Source organism: Gobio gobio (genome assembly GCF_949357685.1).
Source record: "Gobio gobio genome assembly, chromosome: 6".
Classification (NCBI taxonomy): domain Eukaryota; kingdom Metazoa; phylum Chordata; class Actinopteri; order Cypriniformes; family Gobionidae; genus Gobio; species Gobio gobio.
In genome coordinates, this window is record NC_137102.1 from 6306678 (window position 1) to 6328487 (window position 21810).

General features: G+C 35.7%; 1 protein-coding gene across 1 annotated transcript; it reads left to right on the forward strand.

Annotated features, from left to right (window-relative positions):
* Positions 1–1463: 1463 nt before the first annotated feature.
* faim2a (Fas apoptotic inhibitory molecule 2a) lies at positions 1464–20161 on the forward strand. Its single transcript, XM_079819607.1, has 12 exons — positions 1464–1543; positions 6246–6408; positions 6956–7089; positions 9204–9268; positions 9358–9411; positions 9515–9565; positions 9648–9687; positions 9820–9857; positions 12086–12173; positions 12257–12352; positions 16064–16117; positions 16204–20161. Exons 2-12 carry the CDS (start codon positions 6252–6254, stop codon positions 16348–16350), a joined length of 924 nt encoding a protein of 307 aa, XP_079675733.1. The 5' UTR covers positions 1464–1543; positions 6246–6251; the 3' UTR covers positions 16351–20161.
* The last annotated feature ends 1649 nt before the right edge of the window (positions 20162–21810 follow it).

Sequence of the window (21810 nt, forward strand, 5' to 3'; positions counted from 1 at the left end):
ATTGTTATATATGCCTGATTTTGTACAGTGATTGTTTTTAAGACAAAATTATTGTAAACAATGCATTGAAGTGATACTGCTGATTGCAATGAATATAGCCATTGCTGCTGATATGGCAGAAATCATAAATAAGTATATTATGTCAAATCCACTCAATGTTCAATTTTTCCTTAATTAAACGCTTCACATCAATCCAAAATATTTTTGTATGTATGCAATGTAAAAATAAATGAAAAATAGTTTCCTTTTCACCATTACAGAAATTACAAGAGTCATCAATATCTGATTTAAAACGTTCCAGCATATGTTTTACTGGATATATTATATGCATTATTTTATAAGAGACTTATTTTACTTTGTTATTAATATGGGATTTATCCACTGTTCGCCAAGCTTTACGCTTTTATCTCCAAACACAGCTGGAGGATAAACTATATTATTAAGTATATTTCTTAGTTATTTTAGACTCTACCTTGTAAAATATTTGTATTACCAATAAATATTGTACTCTTGATATCTGTCAAATTTAGATGTTCTTCCTGTGATCGGGGGATTGCATCCATTACAACAGCAAATTTCTGTGTTGAGATTTATTAAAAAATTCTCTATATGTTAATACATTTCCATCATTTTTTTGATTGAACAACAGTTACAGAACAGGAACAAATAAAATAAAACAAGAAAAAAATGCCAGGTTTAAGGATACAAAAATATAAAATACAAGAAAGTGAATAAAAACACAATAGACCAAACAAACAATAATAGGCTTTGATATTTCACAAAATCTTAAATGTATTCAATAAATGGATGTTTTTATCAGCTTTTTTGTTTGTACTGTCCTTAAGGGAAACCAATAATTTTCTAATTCTTTCAATGCCACAGAAAAAAGAGGTTTCTGATGATTAAATTTACACCGATGAATGTGAAACTTAATATCATTCTATCATTTACATAACATTTTTATTTTTGTATTGGTTTTAAAGAAATACAAATATAAAAACAGTCAGGGGTACATTGAATAAACAGAGTAAAACATAAATACATAAATAGTGCCAAACTTAAAAGTTAAATAAAAATATGGAAATGTTTACAAGTCGAAATACATCTTAGAGCTTTCTTATTTTTTTTTATATAATATTGTGTTTATGTATTGTTGCACTTCTGATTTTAGAATTAAAAATAAAGGCTTATTTCCCCCAAATGTACATTTATGGATACTGAATTTAGCTAAAAGTAGCAGCAGATTAAAGTAATATTCCTTATGATAAGATTTGTCGTAGGAAAAAACCCCAAATAAAACATTTTTAAAGCATATTTGAAAGCTGGGAATAACGTGAGCCTTAAAAAAAGGACCAAAAACAAACGGAATAAGGAAAAATGATCAAATGTTTCAACATGTAAACCATTATTGTGCGTTATAGAATATTATTCCGCGTCGCGTCGCGTCTGTCATGTCCGGAAACACCGGATGGACGTCATTGCACGATTGAGTTCATTGTTTTTACTTGGGGATCTCGAGTGTCACATTAGCAGTTACAGTAAGGTAAGTTAAAACACAGCGCTTACTCTACAACTAATGTGTCAGAAACGACATTTTGAAGTAGGATCTAACAACGTTATTTTGATATGCGCAAATCATTTGTCGTCTCCTTCACGACAGAATGGGCTTGAAAAGTGTCATCGATGTGCTAGCTAAGCTAAGCGCGGTCATCGTTTATATCAGTATCTGTTGCATCTGATGTTAGTATAGCAGTGAACAGTTAGTACTCCACTCGTTAAGACTAATAGTTTAGGATAAAGGATATTTGTGCTGTGTGTTTGACAGCTGTACAGACACTAGCCAGATGCGTCTAAACTGATGGTTACTTTACTACTTATACTGTATAACTGTACTGTATCATATGTGATGTACGTGCCTCTAAATGATCAGTATGATAACAACTTGAAAACATGTTGTGCACAATAACGTTATGTGCCTTCTCTCCTCTGATTTACAGCTTTTTTAACCTCTTAAAGGTGCATTTTAGTGGCATCTAGTGGTGAGGTTGTGAATTGCAATCACCCACCGCTCACCCCTCCATTTTGAAGCACATAGAGAAGCTAAGGGGGCCGAAACCATAGATATACACAATAAAGGCTAGATGTCTCGTCCGCGCTGCTGGCCAATGGAGGTCAACATCCGCACCTGGCGGCCATCTTGTCACAGTCAGCTCGCTCACTTGTAACATTGCGTTTTAATGGTGCATGTACTTTTTAAATAACCATAACTTGCTCGATTTTCTACCGATTTTCAAACTGGTTTGTTATAAACGTCAGAGATGTAGTTATGGCACTGCATACTTATGAATGATTATTCATAAATTTGTTCAAGCATCCATAATTATAGCCATGTTAATGACGTTTGTAAGAAACCAAACCATTTGTAAATCCGTCAAGATTTCGGCGAGATAAGAGTATTTGTGTTTGTTCAGATCACTCGCCTTACATCAGGAGCCACAGAGCCTGCCAGAAAGCTTGCCTGTGACAAGATGGCCGCCGGTGATGATATTAGAGACTCCGCCTTTATTATGTATATCTATGGCCGACACAGGACAAAACTGTCTCAGCCGCTCCAGCAACGGACGCAACACGGAAAATCTATCGGTGTGGATTTTTACCGATAACCGATTGTTCCACCAATTAGCTATTGGTGCCGATTAATTGGCAAAACCGATGAATCGGTCGACCTCTAGTACTGCGCCCAAGCAAAAGCTTATTGAAAGCAAATTTTTGGAGATGTCAAGCTCAAATTAAAAACGTGTTTCGATTTATGGCTGTATGGCTTTGATTTTCTTGCAGTTTTAGCGTAATGCATGTTTTGGAAAATCGTATAATGATTGAACAATCAACAAAAAATTCTATAACTTTTGAAAAGTTTTTTGTGAAAAATTACGGAGCCACGGGTTGCGTTTTTTTTGGGCTACTTTTATAATGTACCGCGGCCGCAACAATAAAATTGTATATATCACTAGGGATGCACGATATATCGGCAACATATCGTTATCGGCCGATAAATGATTATTTTTGATGTTATCGTTATCGGTCCAATAAGAAAATTTGACCGATATAGTCAAGCCGATAGATAATGTATTATTTCCTTCAGCTGAGACGGACGCGCTGTCCACCATGATGGGTTTGAATTGCTCTAAATATGTTTGGAATCACTTCGAAAAGGAAAATACAGTTATGTGCAACATGTGCAGCGCAAGTCTTCTATAATCTACATAAAATGATAATGAGAATAGAATAGGCTGTAAAAGAGCGTTGTGTTTCAGCGCGTTTGTTGAGGGAAGAGCGCGCCCACGGAGTTACACCTTCATGACGAGCACAGTCAAGTTCGCTTGTGCATTCACAGCCTTTTGTGCCATTGTAAGTTGTAATATTATATTTATTATTATTCTGTGTATGTAATATCATATAGGATGCGTTTGGTTGAGTTAATAAACGATGCAGTAAAGCACTTCATTGTACCGGTCTTTAGCTTCAGCGCGCGCCCACGGAGTTACACCTTCATGACGAGCACAGTCAAGTTTGCTTGTGCATTCACAGCCTTTTGTGCCATTGTAAGTTGTAATATTATATTTATTATTTTGTGTATATAATCCCATATAGGATGCATTTGGTTGAGTTAATTAACGATGCAGTAAAGCACTTCATTGTACCGGCGCGCGCATTTCAAACAGAAATGCACAGCATTAATAACTACTGGGACTGTCCTATACATAACACTGCGATGAGAATATTTCTGTTATAAAACGTAGTGAATTCTCTGGGTTTAGTTGTTTTTCAGCGCGCTGTTGTGGGAATCGTCAACAACGCATTCTGACCAGCACAGTCAAGTTCGCTTGTGCATTCGCGTCATTTTAAGCATATGTAAGTCGTAATATTACGTTTTTGTAGTATAAACATCTGATTAAAGTCATATAGGATGTGTTTCGTTAAGTCAATAACCCGCAGTGCTTCACTGTACCGGTGATCATCTTCAGTTTCAGCACGCTCTCAAACAGGGGAAGAGCATCCACAGGAGTTATAACCCTTCACCTATGCGTGATTTTGTGCTAATATAAGTTGTAATATTATATTTATTTTGTATAAATATCTGATTGTTCTCATATATGATGCGTTTAGTTGTTAATTAAACTTCTAAGCGCTTCAGTTTATGGTTGTTCGTTCATTCTCTCCAGCTTCAGCGCGCTCTCAAACAGCAACATTATTCCTAATAGACTAGACTAATATTACAGATGTTTACTATTACTGTAATATTAAACATATTTTTTTTTCAAAAACACAGAAGCATTATTTTTTATAATTAGCACTTTTATTGTTCTCGTATCATTTCCATCAACAATATGGTTTGATTAAAACCATTTCTTTATCGTCTGTGCGGAGGTTATTTCATGCACTTGCATTCTGATTCTTTATTATGCAGCCTAAGTAATGCTGTTCAATTACTTGTTTGCATTATTTAGGTATATTATTTTTATTTTTTAGACAATATAATTTTTGGTAACATTTTACAAATAAGGTCTCATTTTATTAATGCATTAACTATCATGAACAAACAGAGAGCAATAACCTTTGTTTCTTTTAGTAATAAAATGTTTGTGTTTTGTAACAGTCCATTCACAGTTCATACCTAATGTTAAAAGACACAACTTTGGGTCTGAATATGTTGAGATTAACATGAACTAAAATTAATAAATCCTGTTGAAGTATTGTTCATTCATTGTTGGTTAACTAATACTAACAAAAATTAAACCTTATTGTAAAGTGTTAAAAAAAAAAATTGGCCATAGGAGTGTAAAATTAATTTGAAAAGGTAAGGAATCTCACACTGGTTCAAATAGGCTACTGTAGTGTATAGGTTTGATTTATGTTGAAGTGTTTGGGACATGGCTTTTAATGGTGAGCCTTTTGTTTTTGTAATCAGGCTCTCAGAGTTTATTAAAATTTGTATTTAGATTTATCGGCCAATATATCGGTTATCGGCTTTCAAATATTAAGAATTATCGGTTATCGGTATCGGCCAAAATGTTCATATCGGTGCATCCCTATATATCACCACAAATGCTTTCTCTCTTTACTGCATAAATCTGTTCAGAAGGGTGGGGAAGAGAGCACAAATGTCTAAAAGTAAACCGCTCTGAAATTGTATATAGTTCTGTTATATATAAACATACGCTATACCAGTCAAAAGTTTGGAAACTGTTTTTGAAAGAAGTCTCTTCTGCTCACCAAGGCTGCATTTATGTTATTAAAAATGCAAAAAAAGCTGTAATATTGTGAAATATTACTCAAATGTAAAGTAACTGTTTTCTATTTGAGTATATTTTGTAATGTAATTTATTCCTGTGATCAAAGCTGTATTTTCAGAATCATTACTCCAGTCTTCAGTGTCAAAACTTAAGAACTTAAAGAAATGAATACATTTATTCAGCAAGGATGCATTAAATTGATCAAGTGATAGACATTTATAATGTTGAAAAAGCTTTCTATTTCAGATAAATGCTGTGCTTTTTAACGTTCTATTCATTAAATAATCCTGAAAAAAAATTTGTTTTCAACATTGATAATAATCAGAAATGTTTCTTGAGCAGCAGATCATCATATTAGAATGATTTTCTTAAAGGATCATGTGACTCTAAAGACTGGAGTAATGATGCTGAAAATACAGCTTTGAATCACAGAAATAAATTGTATTTTAAAATTTCAAGTTTTTTTTATTGTAAAAACATTTCACAATATTACTGTTTTTGCTGTATTTTGGATCAAATAAATGCAGCCTTGGTGAGCAGAAGAGATGACTTCTTTCAAAAACAATCACAATAGTACAGTCAGATTCCAAACTATATATTTATATAACGTTTATTTTTAGGCCCTTCGGCTAGTTATTTCATTCCATTTGGGCGTGTTTTGAGTTGTCATTGGGCTGGAAATATTTCTGGGACCTCACAACCCTTTATTGAAAAAAAAAATTATTGGTCCACCCCTCAAAGAACACCATAGGGCTAACTTTTAGGTCTGCCATTGGCTTAAAATCTTTGGATCCAAGTTTTAGGTTCATAATGAATTCATGTGGTGAAGAGTTGCAAAGTTCCAGTGGCTTTGTGGCATAAAATATTAATGCGAGCCAGGGTGCTGGAATATGAGATCTGCTTGTGCTTGATTCCGTTCTCAGATGATTTTTGAGTGTTATTGTTTTACAGTAGACCATGAGTCTGCCAGCCGCCCCACCCAGCTATGCTGAAGCTACAGCAGGAGATAAAGAACAAGGAGCTGATGGCTTCACCTACGCTTCCCATCCACCCCCAATGCCACCGCCAACCATGCCCATGCACCCCAGCTGGGCTTATGTGCACCCCGGCCCTAGTATGTGACATTTTATTACACGTAAATACATTATTGTAAAATTCTGTTTATAGTAATAGCCATCTGTATATTATATTATATTATATTCATAGTACATATCCACCTGTAAATTTTGTTTATAGTAATAACCATCTCTCTATTTATATATATATTTATATATATATATATATATATATATATATATATATATATATATATATATATATATATATATATATATATATATATATATATATATATATATATATATATATATATATATATATATATATATATATATATATATATATATATATATATATATATATATATATATATATATATAATATATATTCAGTACTATCCATGTCCTGCACTTATGCAAACGTTGTATATCCTGCACTTGCTGCTATTGCACTTTTGGTTAGACCTAAACTGCATTTCGTTGCCTTGTACTTGTACTTGTACTTGTACTTGTACTTGTACTTGTGTAATGACAATAAAGTTGAATCTAATCTATTAAGATAAGATATTTCTTCTCTGAAAGTTGTGCAAAATGTGTCTTTAGGTCCAGGATATTCCAACGCGTATGCAGCAGACATGTCCTCGCCCTTCTCTGACCCGAGCTCCAGCAGCAGCTTCGACGGCCTCAGTGGAAGCACCTGGGAGGACAAAAATGTCCGCCGCATGTTCATCAGGAAGGTGTGAAAGTTCTCATTCAATTGTTTTTCCATCTGCAGTCTGCTTGACAGTTCAACAGGTATTAACTGAAATGAATTGGGTCGGATGCAAGTGGAGAGTCTATATCTTTTAATGTGCTCTGCTCAGTCATGATTAACCAGATGTTCAGGTTAAAGCTGCACTATGTAACATTTTTTTTAGGGCTGTCAAAAGATTAATCGCGATTAATCGCATAAAAAATAAAAGTTTGTGTTTACATAATATATGTGTGTGTACTTTGTTAATTATTATTTATATATAAATACACACACATTCATGTATATATTTAAGAAATATTTGCATGTATATACTGTATATACAATCTATAATATATAAATATAAATGTTTTATATATAAAAATAATATTTTTTTCTTAAATATATACATGCTTGTGTGTGTATTTATATATAAATAATAATTAACAGAGTACACACACATATATTATGTAAACACAAACTTTTATTTTGGATGTGATTAATCGCGATTAATCTTTTGACAGCCCCAATTTTTTTCAGTAAAATATCCAAACACCACCAGGCCAGTGTTATATATTTTGTTCAGTTGAGTACTTACAATATCCCAAATGTTTCCAACTATTTGTAAATCGTGAGAAATTGCTATTTTAACCGAGGAACCGGGACGTGTGAGGGCGTGGCCTGTCGATGACATCATATCTGCGTTGTCCTCGGTTTTCCGGTTTTATTTTGCAGAAATGCTTTCCTCTCACTGCAGTGTGAACAAGTGTCTGAGAGAACGCACAGAGTAACGTCATCACATCATTAACACACTCAGATGTGTCTAATATGATCATCAGAGCTGCGTTACCTCACACTCATGACCAGAAAAGCAGAAGTGGTGGCGGCGACTGTGGCATAATAAAAGTCCCGCTGCTCGCGAGGCGTGTGTTGCTTCTGCTTCTGCTACAGTAACGTTAATAATCACATCCATCAACATGATTTGTGCCCGAGTCCTATCCCGATTCTTTCCCTCCGGCTGTGAGGTGAAGACCACATGTCCCAAGATTCTGCGCTCAAACGTGGCGTCATCAAACTACGCCTTTATTTTGAATAGGCGACCTCTACCGGACGGAAAAGTTACATAGTGCAGCTTTAAACAGGGCTCGTCAGGCTCTTATTTGAGATTTTTACTTGCCCTGCCAACATTTATACTGGTCTCACAAAAAACAATATGCATTGTTTTCATAGCAGCTTTTTTGTTGCTTACATGTATATGTAAATATTATTAAAATATTACATTTTAAATGTAATTATGTATATTTAAATACAACCATTTAAAAGTTTGTCAATATTTGTATTTTTAAAAAAATTGTCAATTAAATGAAGTGTCAGTTAAAGGTGCAGTGTGTAAGTTTTAGCGGCATCTAGTGGTGAGGTTATGAACTGCAATCACTCAATGCTCACCCCTCCCTTTCAAAGCACATAGAGAAGCTATGGTGGCCAGCACAGGACAAAAATGCCGTCGTCTGAGACAGCCGAGAGTGACTAGCGCTCTGTAGAGAAGTTTGTCCGTTTAGGGCCACTGTAGAAACATGACGGCACAAAATGGCGGCTTCACTGTAAGGGGACCCGCGGTGTGTGTAGAGAGAAATGGCTCATTCTAAGGTAACAAAAACATAACGGTTCATTATGTAAGGTCTTTATACACCACTGAAAACATAGTTATGTATATAATACTGCATTTCTGTCAATAGATCCTCATAAATACTACACACTGCACCTTCAAGACATTTATAATGTTAAAAATTGTCACTGTTTCCACAAAAATATTAAGCAGAAACTGTTTTTATCATTTATCATCATATTAGAATGATTTCTGAAGGATCATGTGACTCTGAAGACTGGAGTAATGATGCTGAAAATACAGCTTTGGATTAAAATATATTTACAAATATTTAAATATAGAAAACGGCTGTTTCAAGTTGTAGTAATATTTCAAAATATTACGGTATGTTTGATCAAATAAATGCAGCATTGGTGAGCATGAGATATTTTTTGTTTTAAAATCTTAATGACCCCAAACGTTTGAACAACAGTGTACGAACATTCTAGTTATAAATGCGTATATTTTCTTTGCAGGTCTTCTGTATCCTCATGGTTCAGCTCATGGTCACATTTAGTGTGGTGTCGCTCTTCACATTTTGGTAATTTGGTAACGCACAAATCCTTTTTATCCATTTATTCCATGTTTAAAAGAAAGCACTGTCACTGAAGACTGTCCTGTCTTTCACAGTGAGCCAGTCCGGAAGTTTGTACAGTACAACCGGGTTTTCTATCTGACCTCATAGTAAGTGAACTACACACTGTGCTCTTTTCTCTTTAGAGGCTTTAGGACTTTTATATGAATTATGTTTATTACCCTGTGAGTGACACTGCTATGTTTTCTCCAGCATGACTTTCATGGGAACGTACCTGATGCTTGTGTGCAGCACAAACGCACGGTAAACAGATACTGTTTATTATATATATAGTTCTTGTTTTTGAGTTCACCTTCTGGCTGACATGTTTGTGTTTCATCTGCAGACGAAGATACCCTACCAATATGATCCTTCTAGCCATTTTTGTAAGTAATCTCATTGTCGTATTAATATGCTGATTAAATGATAGTTAATATTATAAACAGTATTCACTATCATTTAACTTTATTAACAGCCAGAAAAATAAATGGATGAATAATCTTGCTTTATATTTTCAGACTTTGGCAATGTCCTATATGGCTGGCATGCTTGCCAGGTAAGACAACATTTAATTATGTTATATTAATATAAAAAATTAGAGGTGAAATATTCATAAGTTCATAACACAACGAAATCAAGCCACAACACAACGAAAGCAAGCCACAACACAACAAAATCAAACCACAACACAACAAAATCAAACCACAACACAACGAAATTAAGCCACAACGAAATCAAGACACAACACAACGAAATTAAGCCAAAACGCATCGAAATCAAGCCACTACACAACAAAAAAGCCACAACGAAATCAAGCCACAACACAACAAAAGCAAGCCACAACACAACAGAACGAAATCAAGCCACAACAGAACGAAATCAAGCCACAACAGAACGAAATCAAGCCACAACACAACTAAAAAGCCACAACACAACAAAATCAAGCCACAACACAACAAAAAAGCCACAACACAACAAAATCAAGCCACTACACAACAAAAAAGCCGCAACACAACGAAATCAAGCCACAACACAACAAAATCAAGCCACTACACAACAAAAAAGCCACAACACAACGAAATCAAGCCACAACACAACGAAATCAAGCCACAACACAACTAAATCAAGCCACAACACAACAAAAAAGACACAACACAACGAAATTAAGCCAAAACGCATCGAAATCAAGCCACTACACAACAAAAAAGCCACAACGAAATCAAGCCACAACACAACAAAAGCAAGCCACAACACAACAGAACGAAATCAAGCCACAACAGAACGAAATCAAGCCACAACAGAACGAAATCAAGCCACAACAGAACGAAATCAAGCCACAACAGAACGAAATCAAGCCACAACACAACTAAAAAGCCACAACACAACAAAATCAAGCCACAACACAACAAAAAAGCCACAACACAACAAAATCAAGCCACTACACAACAAAAAAGCCGCAACACAACGAAATCAAGCCACAACACAACAAAATCAAGCCACTACACAACAAAAAAGCCACAACACAACGAAATCAAGCCACAACACAACGAAATCAAGCCACAACACAACTAAATCAAGCCACAACACAACAAAAAAGCCACAACACAACGAAATCAAGCCACAACACAACAAAATCAAGCCACTACACAACAAAAAAGCCACAACACAACGAAATCAAGCCATAACACAACGAAATCAAGCCACAACACAACTAAATCAAGCCACAACACAACGAAATCAAGCCACAACACAACAAAAAAGCCACAACACAACGAAATCAAGCCACAACACAACAAAAAAGCCACAACACAACGAAATCAAGCCACAAAATTAAGCCACTACACAACGAAATCAAGCCACGAAATCAAGCCACAACACAACAAAAAAGCCACAACACAACGAAATCAAGCCACAACACAACGAAAATGCTCCAGACCACTAGGGGGCTCTTGGAGTGCGGTTTCCTTGCCATTGTTCTATAGATTCGCCAGTCTTACAAATATTTAAACACTACAATCAGTTTTAAGTGCAATTTTATATCGACATGTAATATCAATTCAAAATCACCTATGTGCATTATAGCTGCATTTTTATACTTGAGAACGCTTTTACCCACTACCACACACTAAGGGAACGTCTGCCATTTCCACCAAGTTGAAACACAATTTGTATGAATTAAATTTTTGTTCAAATTCCAATGTTGTGTTGTGCGTTACTGAGTCAGTTTTACCAATACAATCAAGCTGGGGAATTTCAACATGTCTGTTTTTAAATGTTAGTAATTTTATTTAATATAAATTATACGTTTCAACCACTTGGTGGGATTGGCAGACGTTCCCTTAGCGCTGTGGTATCGGGGTCAAAGCATTCCTGAGCATAAATATGCAGCCATAATGCATGTAGGTGATTTTGAATTAATATTTAATGTCGATAAACAATGGTTAGCCTACATACTGTTAAAACTAATTGTGGTATATCTTTGTAAGATTGCCGATTTTATAGCAACTTTACCGCGCTCAGAGTGCCCCTGAGTGGTTGGGAGCATTTCCGTTGTGTTGTGAACTTATGTTTGCTTTTTATATTGCGTTGTGTTGTGCACTACTGGGCCACCCTAGATGTGGTTATAATTAGGTTTGGGGTAAGGGTTTGGGTTAGGCACTTAGTTGTGATGGGTTAGGAGCTAGAGATTGCATTGTGTCAATGAAGGTCCTCACACATGTATGTGTGTGTCTAATTTGAAGCACTACTTTCATGTTTTTATTCTAACTCTCTTTCCATATACAGCTACCATAACACCAAAGTGGTGATGTTGAGTGTGGGCATCACAGCACTGGTGTGTCTGGCCATAACACTCTTCTGTTTCCAGTCCAGGGTGAGCTCATTCAATCTTAAACGGCTTCTGTCAAGTGCTTGATTTATGTGCCATTTGATAGAGCATTGTCTTCTGTCATCTAGGTTGACTTCACCACCTGTCACGGATTACTTTTCTCTCTCATGATGGTGCTGATGATAACCGGGCTTCTGCTGTTCTTCACTGCACCATTTGGATATGTAAGCTGCTTAAGAGATATTTAAATATACGAGATCACTTTGAAGCGGTCACTGTTATGATGTGTCAATGGCTATGTTCACACTTTCAGTCCGAATCTGATTATTTGAGTATCTGATTGGAATCTGAGCTAAACTTAAGTGTGTATTGCAAATGTTCAGATGTGATTTGAGTGTCCTGTGGTGGTCTTTCGTTTTCAGGAATATTTTTTTGCTCAACTGGCACAACTACACAACCTTGTTTCTGAAGCGACTTTCGACATGTTTCCTTTAAAGGGGACCTATTATGCCCCTTTTTACAAAATCTAAAATAAGTCTCTGATATCCTAGAGTTTGTATGTAACATTTTAACTCACAGATTATTTTAATAGCATGTTAAAATTGGCACTTTTTGGAGGCAAGCAAAAACATTGTCCCTGTAAATGCAAATGAGCTGGTGCTCCCAGCCCCCTTTCAAGAAGAGGGTGGAGTTTCAAGAGCTCATGCTCCGGCTGCCATACCGGCAACAACAAAACAGGACAATCTCACGCATTGATGTCAGAAACTGATGTTCAAACCGGAGTCGGACAATAGCCACGTTTACATGCACACTTTTTTGTCATTCCGATTAAAATCATTCTGATTGAAAGATTCGGTGGACTGTTTACATGAGACGTTATCTAAACCGATCTGGTGTTTACATGTGCTGACTTTCAGTCGGGATCATTTTGTGACATGCGCACACAGTTTGTCTGCCGCCTCAGATTCGTTACGTATCGTGGATCAATAGTTCTGTGTTGGTAATTTTTATATTTATTTATTTTTCTGTGGGCGGACATGCAGTAGTTTAACCTAATTTATGTCCTATACAATGGCTATTTCAACAGCTGTGAATGATGAATGCGGAATCAAAAATTAATTCAATTCATTTATTTTGAAAAACACAAAATTAACAATAAAATGCACTCAAATTATTAATAAAAACATAGGATATACGGTGAAACATGAATGAAGCATTAAAGACGTGCTCAGCATCATTACTAGTAGTACTAAACATATATATTTCAGATGATTAAGGAAAGATACCATAATCACAAAGGTATAAATATTAACAAAAGTAATTAAAGTAGACTGTGGGTAATGTTACTTAACCAATTTGAAGCAGTTGTTGATTCAAATTTTTTTTTATAGCTAACTTAACTAACGAGAAACAGAGAGCAGCTTGAATGTTCCCCGTTGAAATGGCAGCTCTCAACGGCCACCAGGACTTGTAGAGTTTTATAAAAGCTATTTATTATTTGTCGTAAAGTGTAAGAATCACCTCAGAAAAAAAATGTATTCTGTCAGGCGCAGTTGAAGCCTCGGACAAACGCTGTCAAGATGAGATTGTGTAGCCAGGCTATGTCTGTGTCATTATTCCAACATCATGTTCATAACATGTTACGAAATAAAAAGTTTAATACCTCAGAAAAATGAACTTTCCTTTCTTGTCAACATTAGCCTGGTGTGAGCGCGGCGCGCGCTCTTCAGTTGTGGAGGCACGCGCTGTATATCACGTCACAGAAAGACGTGCACTCAAAGTAATCGGATCAGATCGTTTACATGGTGGAATTTTTCGTTTGATCGGTTCATGAAAAGGTTTATCCCACCCCTCTCAAACCGATTACAATTTCATTCGGTTTGGCCATTTTTATTCCGTTTGAGGTGTTTATATGGAGTATTTTTATTCGGATTGGACTTTTAAACCGATTACAGTGCTCCATGTAAACGCACCTAATGATGGAGAGATTCAAGAAGAAGTGACAACATGTAGAATGCAACATGAAATTTCTGAATGGTTAATTTGTGAATTTATGTAGTTGGTGTGAAGTTATTTGTATGTGGCTCAAAACGGATTTCATTAGATTTTTTGCTGTTCACACCAAGCGGCACCTCCACCAGTTTCTCTTGAAGACAATACGGAAGTGACTTAAACTGTAATTCATGGACTGGCCACTAGAGACAGACTCCAGAAGGAGCAGAATCTCATTGAGCTCATGTTAAAATGGCCAACTTTACAGCAGAAGAACACATGTTTACATTCTGGGACAAATTGTGGTTTTGGTCTATACGGCTAATTTTGCCCTTCATGACGACTGTGAGGGGGTGCATTTTTTATAACTCATTCGTTTACATTATATAAAGCCTTAAAGTTCTGCATAATTTAGGGCGTGGCCACTTTAAGTGTCAGAGGGATTGCCATTTGTCTGCTGTCTGTTAGTCATCACGTCACCTCAGCTCCGCCCACATCCCGCCTTTTTCTATTATCTGGGAGCGATGCCAAGATGGTGACGGCCAGCTTGACCTTTACACTTCAAAACTGCTCTTCAGAATCCTATCGGTGACGTCACGGACACTACGTCCATATTTTTTTAATGGTCTACTTGCTAAATGTGACCCTGGACCACGAAACCAGTCTTTTTTTTAATTGAGATCATGTGAAAGCTGAATAAATAAGGATAGGACCATTTTAGGTCTGTTAGGATAGTTGTATCTCTGCCAAATATTGTCCTATAAATTTTGAAAATCACCTTTAAAGTTGTCCAAATGAAGGCCTTAGCAATGCATATCCCTACTAATAATACATATTTGATATATTTATGGTAGGAAATTTACAAAATATCTTCATGGAACATGATCTTAAACTGTCACCGTCCTGCTGGCGGGACACCTGGCACTCTTTTTTTGATCGCCTTTTTTTCGTATCATATATTTTAGTAATTATCATAAATTCGGTATCATTCGAAAGCTTACAAACTCAAAATTCATCCTGTGAAAACCGTTTTGAAATTGAACGTTGCGGTACCATGGAAATGGTACTTTAAATTCTTCTAGCCGGCTCTTCCCCTAGTGGGCGGTGTCATGTTTCATATTACAACATTTATTTTAACTACTTTATAATCAAAATCTTTTCTAATCTTGACAAAACGCATATCGTCAGAAAGGTCTGAGTCTCAAGGTTCCATATTTGGTGACCGTTTTGTGATGGAAGTGACATTTGGACAGAAATTTACAGGAAAAAAACCAATCAATGGAATTTAAATGACACCCAGTGGCTATTTGTGGTACAGCGCCTAAACAAAATCTCATAGGAACTTCAATTTTTGTGATATCAACTTCAAATTTGGAACACAACTTGGTTAGACATATGGCTTTGATTTTATAGTAATTTTGGATTAAAACATTTTTGTAAAATATATATTTTATATAAAATAAAAAAATATTTAGTACAGTATTTTTTATTTACAGTAAATTTAAACTTCCATAACTTTTTCATACGTTCATATTTTGAATTGCTTAATCTGCGGAGTGTCTGCTTTAAAACAAGACCAAACTTAGGTCTATATTCTTGAATTAAAGCCCTTTAAGTTTGGATAGTGCATTTTCATGTGGATTCTCAAAAAGGGGGGTGACAGTTAAGGGGTTAATATCCTAATGATTTTTGGCATAAAAGAAAAATGGATAATTTTGACCCATACAATGTATTGTTGGCTATTGCCACAAATATACCCGTGAGACGCAGGTTTTGAGCTCCAGGGTCACAAAAGAGGATCATATCCCAATCGCATATACACAAAAATCGGATTTGGACTGAAACTATGAACGAGGCTATAATCACGCAATATATTGAAATCATACTGAAGCCTTAATTTTGATATCATTCCAACTGTACAGTGTTTACTTTGTGTCTTTTAGATACCCTGGTTGCATACTGCTTATGCTGGATTTGGTGCTCTGGTTTTCACTCTGGTTAGTACCCTTTGACTATACAACATCGTCATGTGTATGCGTTTCATTCGAGATCTAATAACAATCTTCCTTTTGTCGCGCTTTAGTTCCTGGCGTTCGACATGCAGCTGCTGATTGGCAACAGGCGGTACTCTCTGAACCCAGAGGAGCATGTGTTTGGAGCCATCTGCCTCTACATGGATGTGGTCTACATATTCCTCTTTTTCCTTCAGCTCTTTGGGAGCCGTGAGTGAGGTGTTCGTGCTATGCCTGGGCTTGAGCCTTTGTCCTCTGTCACACACACACACACACACACATACACACACCCACCCTTCTCAGTTACTCCAAGGTTTGGTGAGGAGTGAGCAGTCTTCCTTCATTCTGTGTGGCAGTTGAAGTTTGATGTGTGCTGTTGTTTTCTGTCTTCTGGTCGTGGTTAGGCAGCTCTTTGCACACTTAGTATGCACCCTTGCTGCGAGATAACCATACTACCGATCAGATATACACATGCTGTTCAGGGTAGACAATCACTGCACATCATTTGTGTGATTTGGAAATGCCCTAGGTCATCTGCATACATTTTTTTTTTTTTTTTAGGATTCCAGCATTCGACAATGAGAAAAAAAATCAATGTGTGTTTTTAGTGGGGAATTAGTGACAGTTCTTGTCAATGATTATTATCCCTTGGTTTGCACGTTGTATAGTTGAAATGAATCTTAAATCTTGCTGGCAGTCACTAAATGTGTAACAGTCCTTTCAAAATCAATCGGCAACATTGTGCAGTGAGATTACACCAGAGCCGGAGAGGCACTTTGATTTCCTCTTGTGCAATAACCTGCTCTTGACTAGGGGACTGAAGCTGGACCTTACAGGAACTTGTTGCGGTCAGTAAATGTTTTGTGCCTCTGAATGCTGGTTGATAATGACGTTTCAGTGGTGTTGTATGCAGCCAGTGCAGATTTATAAAAAATCTACTGTGTGCCAAATATAACTCGTGACTGTCATGAGATGATGGCTCTTGGTCCAACAGGTCAGTTGTGAGGTCTGCTGTGTATGTCTTTAAACTCTTTAACTCACAAGTGTGTGTGATGCTTGGGAGTTTTTACTTATTTCAGGGTTCCCACGGGTCCTTGAAATCCTTGAAAGTTTGTGAATCTGAAAAAAACAAAGGCACTGGAAAGTTTTTGAAAATAAACACATAGATACAAGTCCTTGAAAGTGCTTGAATATATTACGTTTTCTGGAAAAAAATCCATATTATTCCCTTCCGGTCCGCTAATGTGTTATTTCACCAACACTTGGTGGCCTACCCATACTAAGCTTGCTTGATTTACGTTAGTTACACTGCAAAAATGCTCTTCTTACTTAGTATTCTTGTCTTGTTTCTGGTCTAAATATCTAAAAATTCTTAAGTCAAGATGCATTTACTAGATAAGTAAAATGACATACTTCATTTTGATTTTATTTTCAAGAAAACAAGAAAAAATATTGTGAGTTTTTGCTTAAAATGAGCAAAATTATCTGCCAATGGGGTGAGAAAAATAATCTTGTTTTTGTCCCAAACACTCACCCCATTGGCAGATCATTTTGCTTGTTTTAAGCAAAAACTCACTTTGTTTTGATTTTATTCCCCCAGAAAACAAGAAAAAATATCTTATGTCATTTTACTTATCTAGTAAATGCATCTTGATTTCAATATTTATAGATATTTGGACTGGAAACAAGAAAAAAATACTAAATAAGATTTTTTTTTTGCAGTGTACACAACATTTACGCGTTACGTTAAGTGTTTCACCGCAACGTTCACACACACACACACGAAACCACTTCAATGGTACCTCAACGTTTTCAGTGTTTACACCGAACCCAAATATGTTCATTCAATGACTGTATATTGTGTTCCATAAACATAAAACAGAATTTCTTTGTTGAATTGCTTTGCTTGTTAAGATAATGTAAACCCATAAGGCAAGAAACACTCAAAAGCATATTCATATATCTTCAAACTTCTGATTACACGAGCCTGAGCTCTTTATAATAAAATCCATGCCAATGTTAATATCAGATCATTTTAGAATACAGTTTACGAATATTCTTCAGTTTTATGCAAAACCGAAATACGACAAATAGAATATCAGATCTGTGTCAAATGGCCAAAAATGAACACATAGTTGTGTTTGACACATGAAAACTATAACGATGTCTCTTACACTGCAAAAAATGCTCTTCTTTCTTAGTATATTTGTCTTGTTTCTAGTCTAAATATCAAAAAATTCTTAAATCAAGATGCATTTAGTAGATAAGTAAAATGACATGATATTTTTTCTTGTTTTCTTGAAAATAAAATCAAAATGAAGTGAGTTTTTGTTTAAAACGAGCAAAATTATCTGCCAATGGGGTGAGAAAAATAATTTTGTTTTTGTCCCAAACACTCACCCCATTGGCAGATCATTTTGCTTGTTTTAAGCAAAAACTCACTTTTTGATTTTATTGCCCCAGAAAACAAGAAAAAATGTCATTTTACTTATCTTGTAAATGCATCTTGATTTCAATATTTTTAGATATTTGGACTGGAAACAAGAAAAAAATACTAAATAAGATTTATTTTTTGCAGTGTACACACATTTACGCGTTACGTTAAGTGTTTCACCGCAAAGTTCACATACGCACACACACACACACACACACACAAAACCACTTCGATGGTACCTCAACGTTTTCAATGTTTACACCGAACCCAAATATGTGCATTCAATGACTGTATATTGTGTTCCATAAACATAAAACAGAATTTCTTTGTTGAATTGCTTTGCTTGTTAAGATAATGTAAACCCATAAGGCAAGAAACACTCAAAAGCATATTCATATATCTTCAAACTTCTGATTACACGAGCCTGAGCTCTTTATAATACAATCCTTGCAAATGTTAATATCAGATCATTTTAGAATACAGTTTACGAATATTATGCAAAACAGAAATACGACAAATATCAGATCTGTGTCAAATGGCCAAAAATGAACGCATAGTTGTGTTTGACACATGAAAACTGTAACGATGTCTCTTACAAGGAAACACGACAACCTTGCTCTCACTTGAAATGTGTCTCCACATGAAGTCCTTGAATTTGAGGGTATTGGACCTGGAAAGTCCTTGAAAGGTCCTTGAATTTGACGTTAACCAAGGTGTGTGGGAACCCTGTTATTTTCAAGCCTCTTAATTCGCCTTCACCTTCGAGTAAAGTGTTTTAGAGACTGAATTATCAGGTGCTGACTTCACTTATTGCATTCAGAAGAGACAAAAGATGATCTAATGTATGATTTGTTTCAAGCACATAGGGCTTATTTTTCATGGGCTTTAATATACCTCTCTTGTTTCTTAAGAACTTGTAAGTGTAAGAGTGTGCTAACATCTTAATCTGAAAACCTCAGTTGTTTTTAAAGTCATTTACACTCGATCGACATTCCTCTTCGCTTGCAATTTTGATTCTGTAAACCTCATATTCATCTTTTTGATGCATATGTTTCCTTTGTCGCTGTGGGTTATACGAGATTAAGGTAGAAAGCCATTTTATTTCTTGATTAAAGGCTAAGCTAACCTACAATATTGTTGTTTAAATAAAGGTTTTGCTTTTAGATGTGTTTTTGCTTTTCACATGTGCAACTTTGTTCCCTTTTCAAGATGAAATGTATATTACAGGCATTTAAAGCATTTTTTCTCAGAGGAAGGATTGAAATATGAGGTATTTTTTGTGTGAAATGATTATTGTTCATGTGAATATTACGTGTGAGTGACCGTGTGCATATGGATCACCCTATGCCTTTCCTATCTCTCTCTTTCTGTGCACTTCTGTGTCTACAAATGAATAAGTTTAACCTAAAATTACTGCATGATCTGTGGTACAGAGACCCGCTGTGTGCTAACCTACAACTGAAAAGAGATTATTACAAAGCATTCCCTCTTTTTCCTGTTAAAAAACAAAAGCCCAGTGGGTGAACGGGGATATTGTGTTGTTTTGTAACCTCATCTGTGCTTTAGTAAAATAAATAAACAGGACAGTGAATCATAAGTTGATGTGTCTTTTGTATGCTTTATTCCTATTATTCAATAACTTATTAATATAAGTGTTTTAGTACAAGGTCCAGAATATTATCTGTAGACCTGACTCTTTCTTATAAATGATGTTTTAGGACTATTTTCAACTACTTATGTTCAACTACTTATGTTTGTGCTGTTGTTTTATAAAGCAAAAATGTGGTTTTAACAATTGAAACAGTATTCCGAATAAAAAAATAAACCCATATTTCATGTTAGAAATGCGAAAAATGTATCTGTTTTAATATTTTCTAAATTATCATATTATGATGCAATGAAACTAATATGATTTTAACATTTTAATGGCTTTTTTAAATTTAATAATAATTAGAGGTGGACATTAGTGAGGTGTTTTTACTTTCTACTCAAGTACATTTTTCAAGCTTTATCAGTGTTTTTCTTTGGGAAATTTTTACTTCACTACATTCTAAAGCATAATGTCATACTTTTTACTGCACTACATTTCATAAATAAAAGTTTTTTTTACCTTTAATTCTTAATTACATTCAAATGTAGTACTTTCTTACTTGTACTCAAGTAAAACTTTGAATTTCTTGAGTAAAAGTAAGAAAGTACTACATTTTTAAAGCTGCACTATGTAACTTTTAGGTCGAGGTCGCCTATTCAAAACAAAGGCGTAGTTTGATGACGCCACGTTTGAGCGCAGAATCTTGGGACATGTGGTCTTCACCTCACAGCCGGTGGGAAAGAATCGGGACAGGACTCGGGCAGAAATCATGTTGATGGATGCGATTATTAACGTTACTGTAGTGAAGCAGAAGCAGGAGCGAGTGTTGTGGAGCTGAGGAACCGCTGGAGCGATTGATAATAAGATGAACGCAACACACGCCTCGCGAGCAGCGGGACTTTTATTATGAAACAGTCGCCGACGGGACTTTAATTATGCCACAGTCGCCGACGGGACTTTAATTATGCCACAGTCGCCGGCGCCACTTCCGCTTTTCCGGTCATAAGGTAACGCAGCTCTGTTGATCATATTAGACACATCTGAGTGTGTGTTAATGATGTTATGACGTTACTCTGTGTGTTCTCTCAGCAGCTGCTATGACACTTGTTCACACTGCAGTGAGAGTAAAGCGTTTCTGCAGAATAAAAGCGGAAACTGAGGATAACGCAGATATGACGCCAATGACAGGCGACTCCCTAGCAATTTTCTCACGATTTACAAATAGTTGGAAACATTTGGGATATTGTAAGTACTCAACTAAACAAAATATATAACACTGGCCGAGTGGTTTTTGGATATGTTACTGAAAAAATGTTACATTGTGCACCTTTAAGTATTAAATGATATTCCATATGAAACGTAGGCAATATTATGCTTTGGAATGTTGTGAAGTAAAAGTTTTCCAAAGAAAAACACTCTGATAAAGCAGTGTTGGGGGGAACGCATTACAAGTAACTTGAGTTACGTAATAATATTACTTTTTCCAAGTAACTAGTAAAGTTTCAAATTTACAACAAAATATCTGAGTTACTTTTTCACATTAATTTGACTGACAGCTCTCCTGCCCCCATGTTGAGAAAAATAAGTGCAGAGGCGTGTGTGTGAACATGATGGTTATTGTAGTTCTAGACTAAATGTGAGCATTTATTTATC

Bases quoted from the DNA above. Each gene is read 5' to 3' on its own strand.
- faim2a (XM_079819607.1), top strand. From the start codon at position 6,252: ATGAGTCTGCCAGCCGCCCCACCCAGCTATGCTGAAGCTACAGCAGGA. The intron at 7,090-9,203 runs GTGTGAAAGTTC...TTTTCTTTGCAG, and splicing joins GCCGCATGTTCATCAGGAAG to GTCTTCTGTATCCTCATGGT. The intron at 9,566-9,647 runs GTAAACAGATAC...TTTCATCTGCAG, and splicing joins GTGTGCAGCACAAACGCACG to ACGAAGATACCCTACCAATA.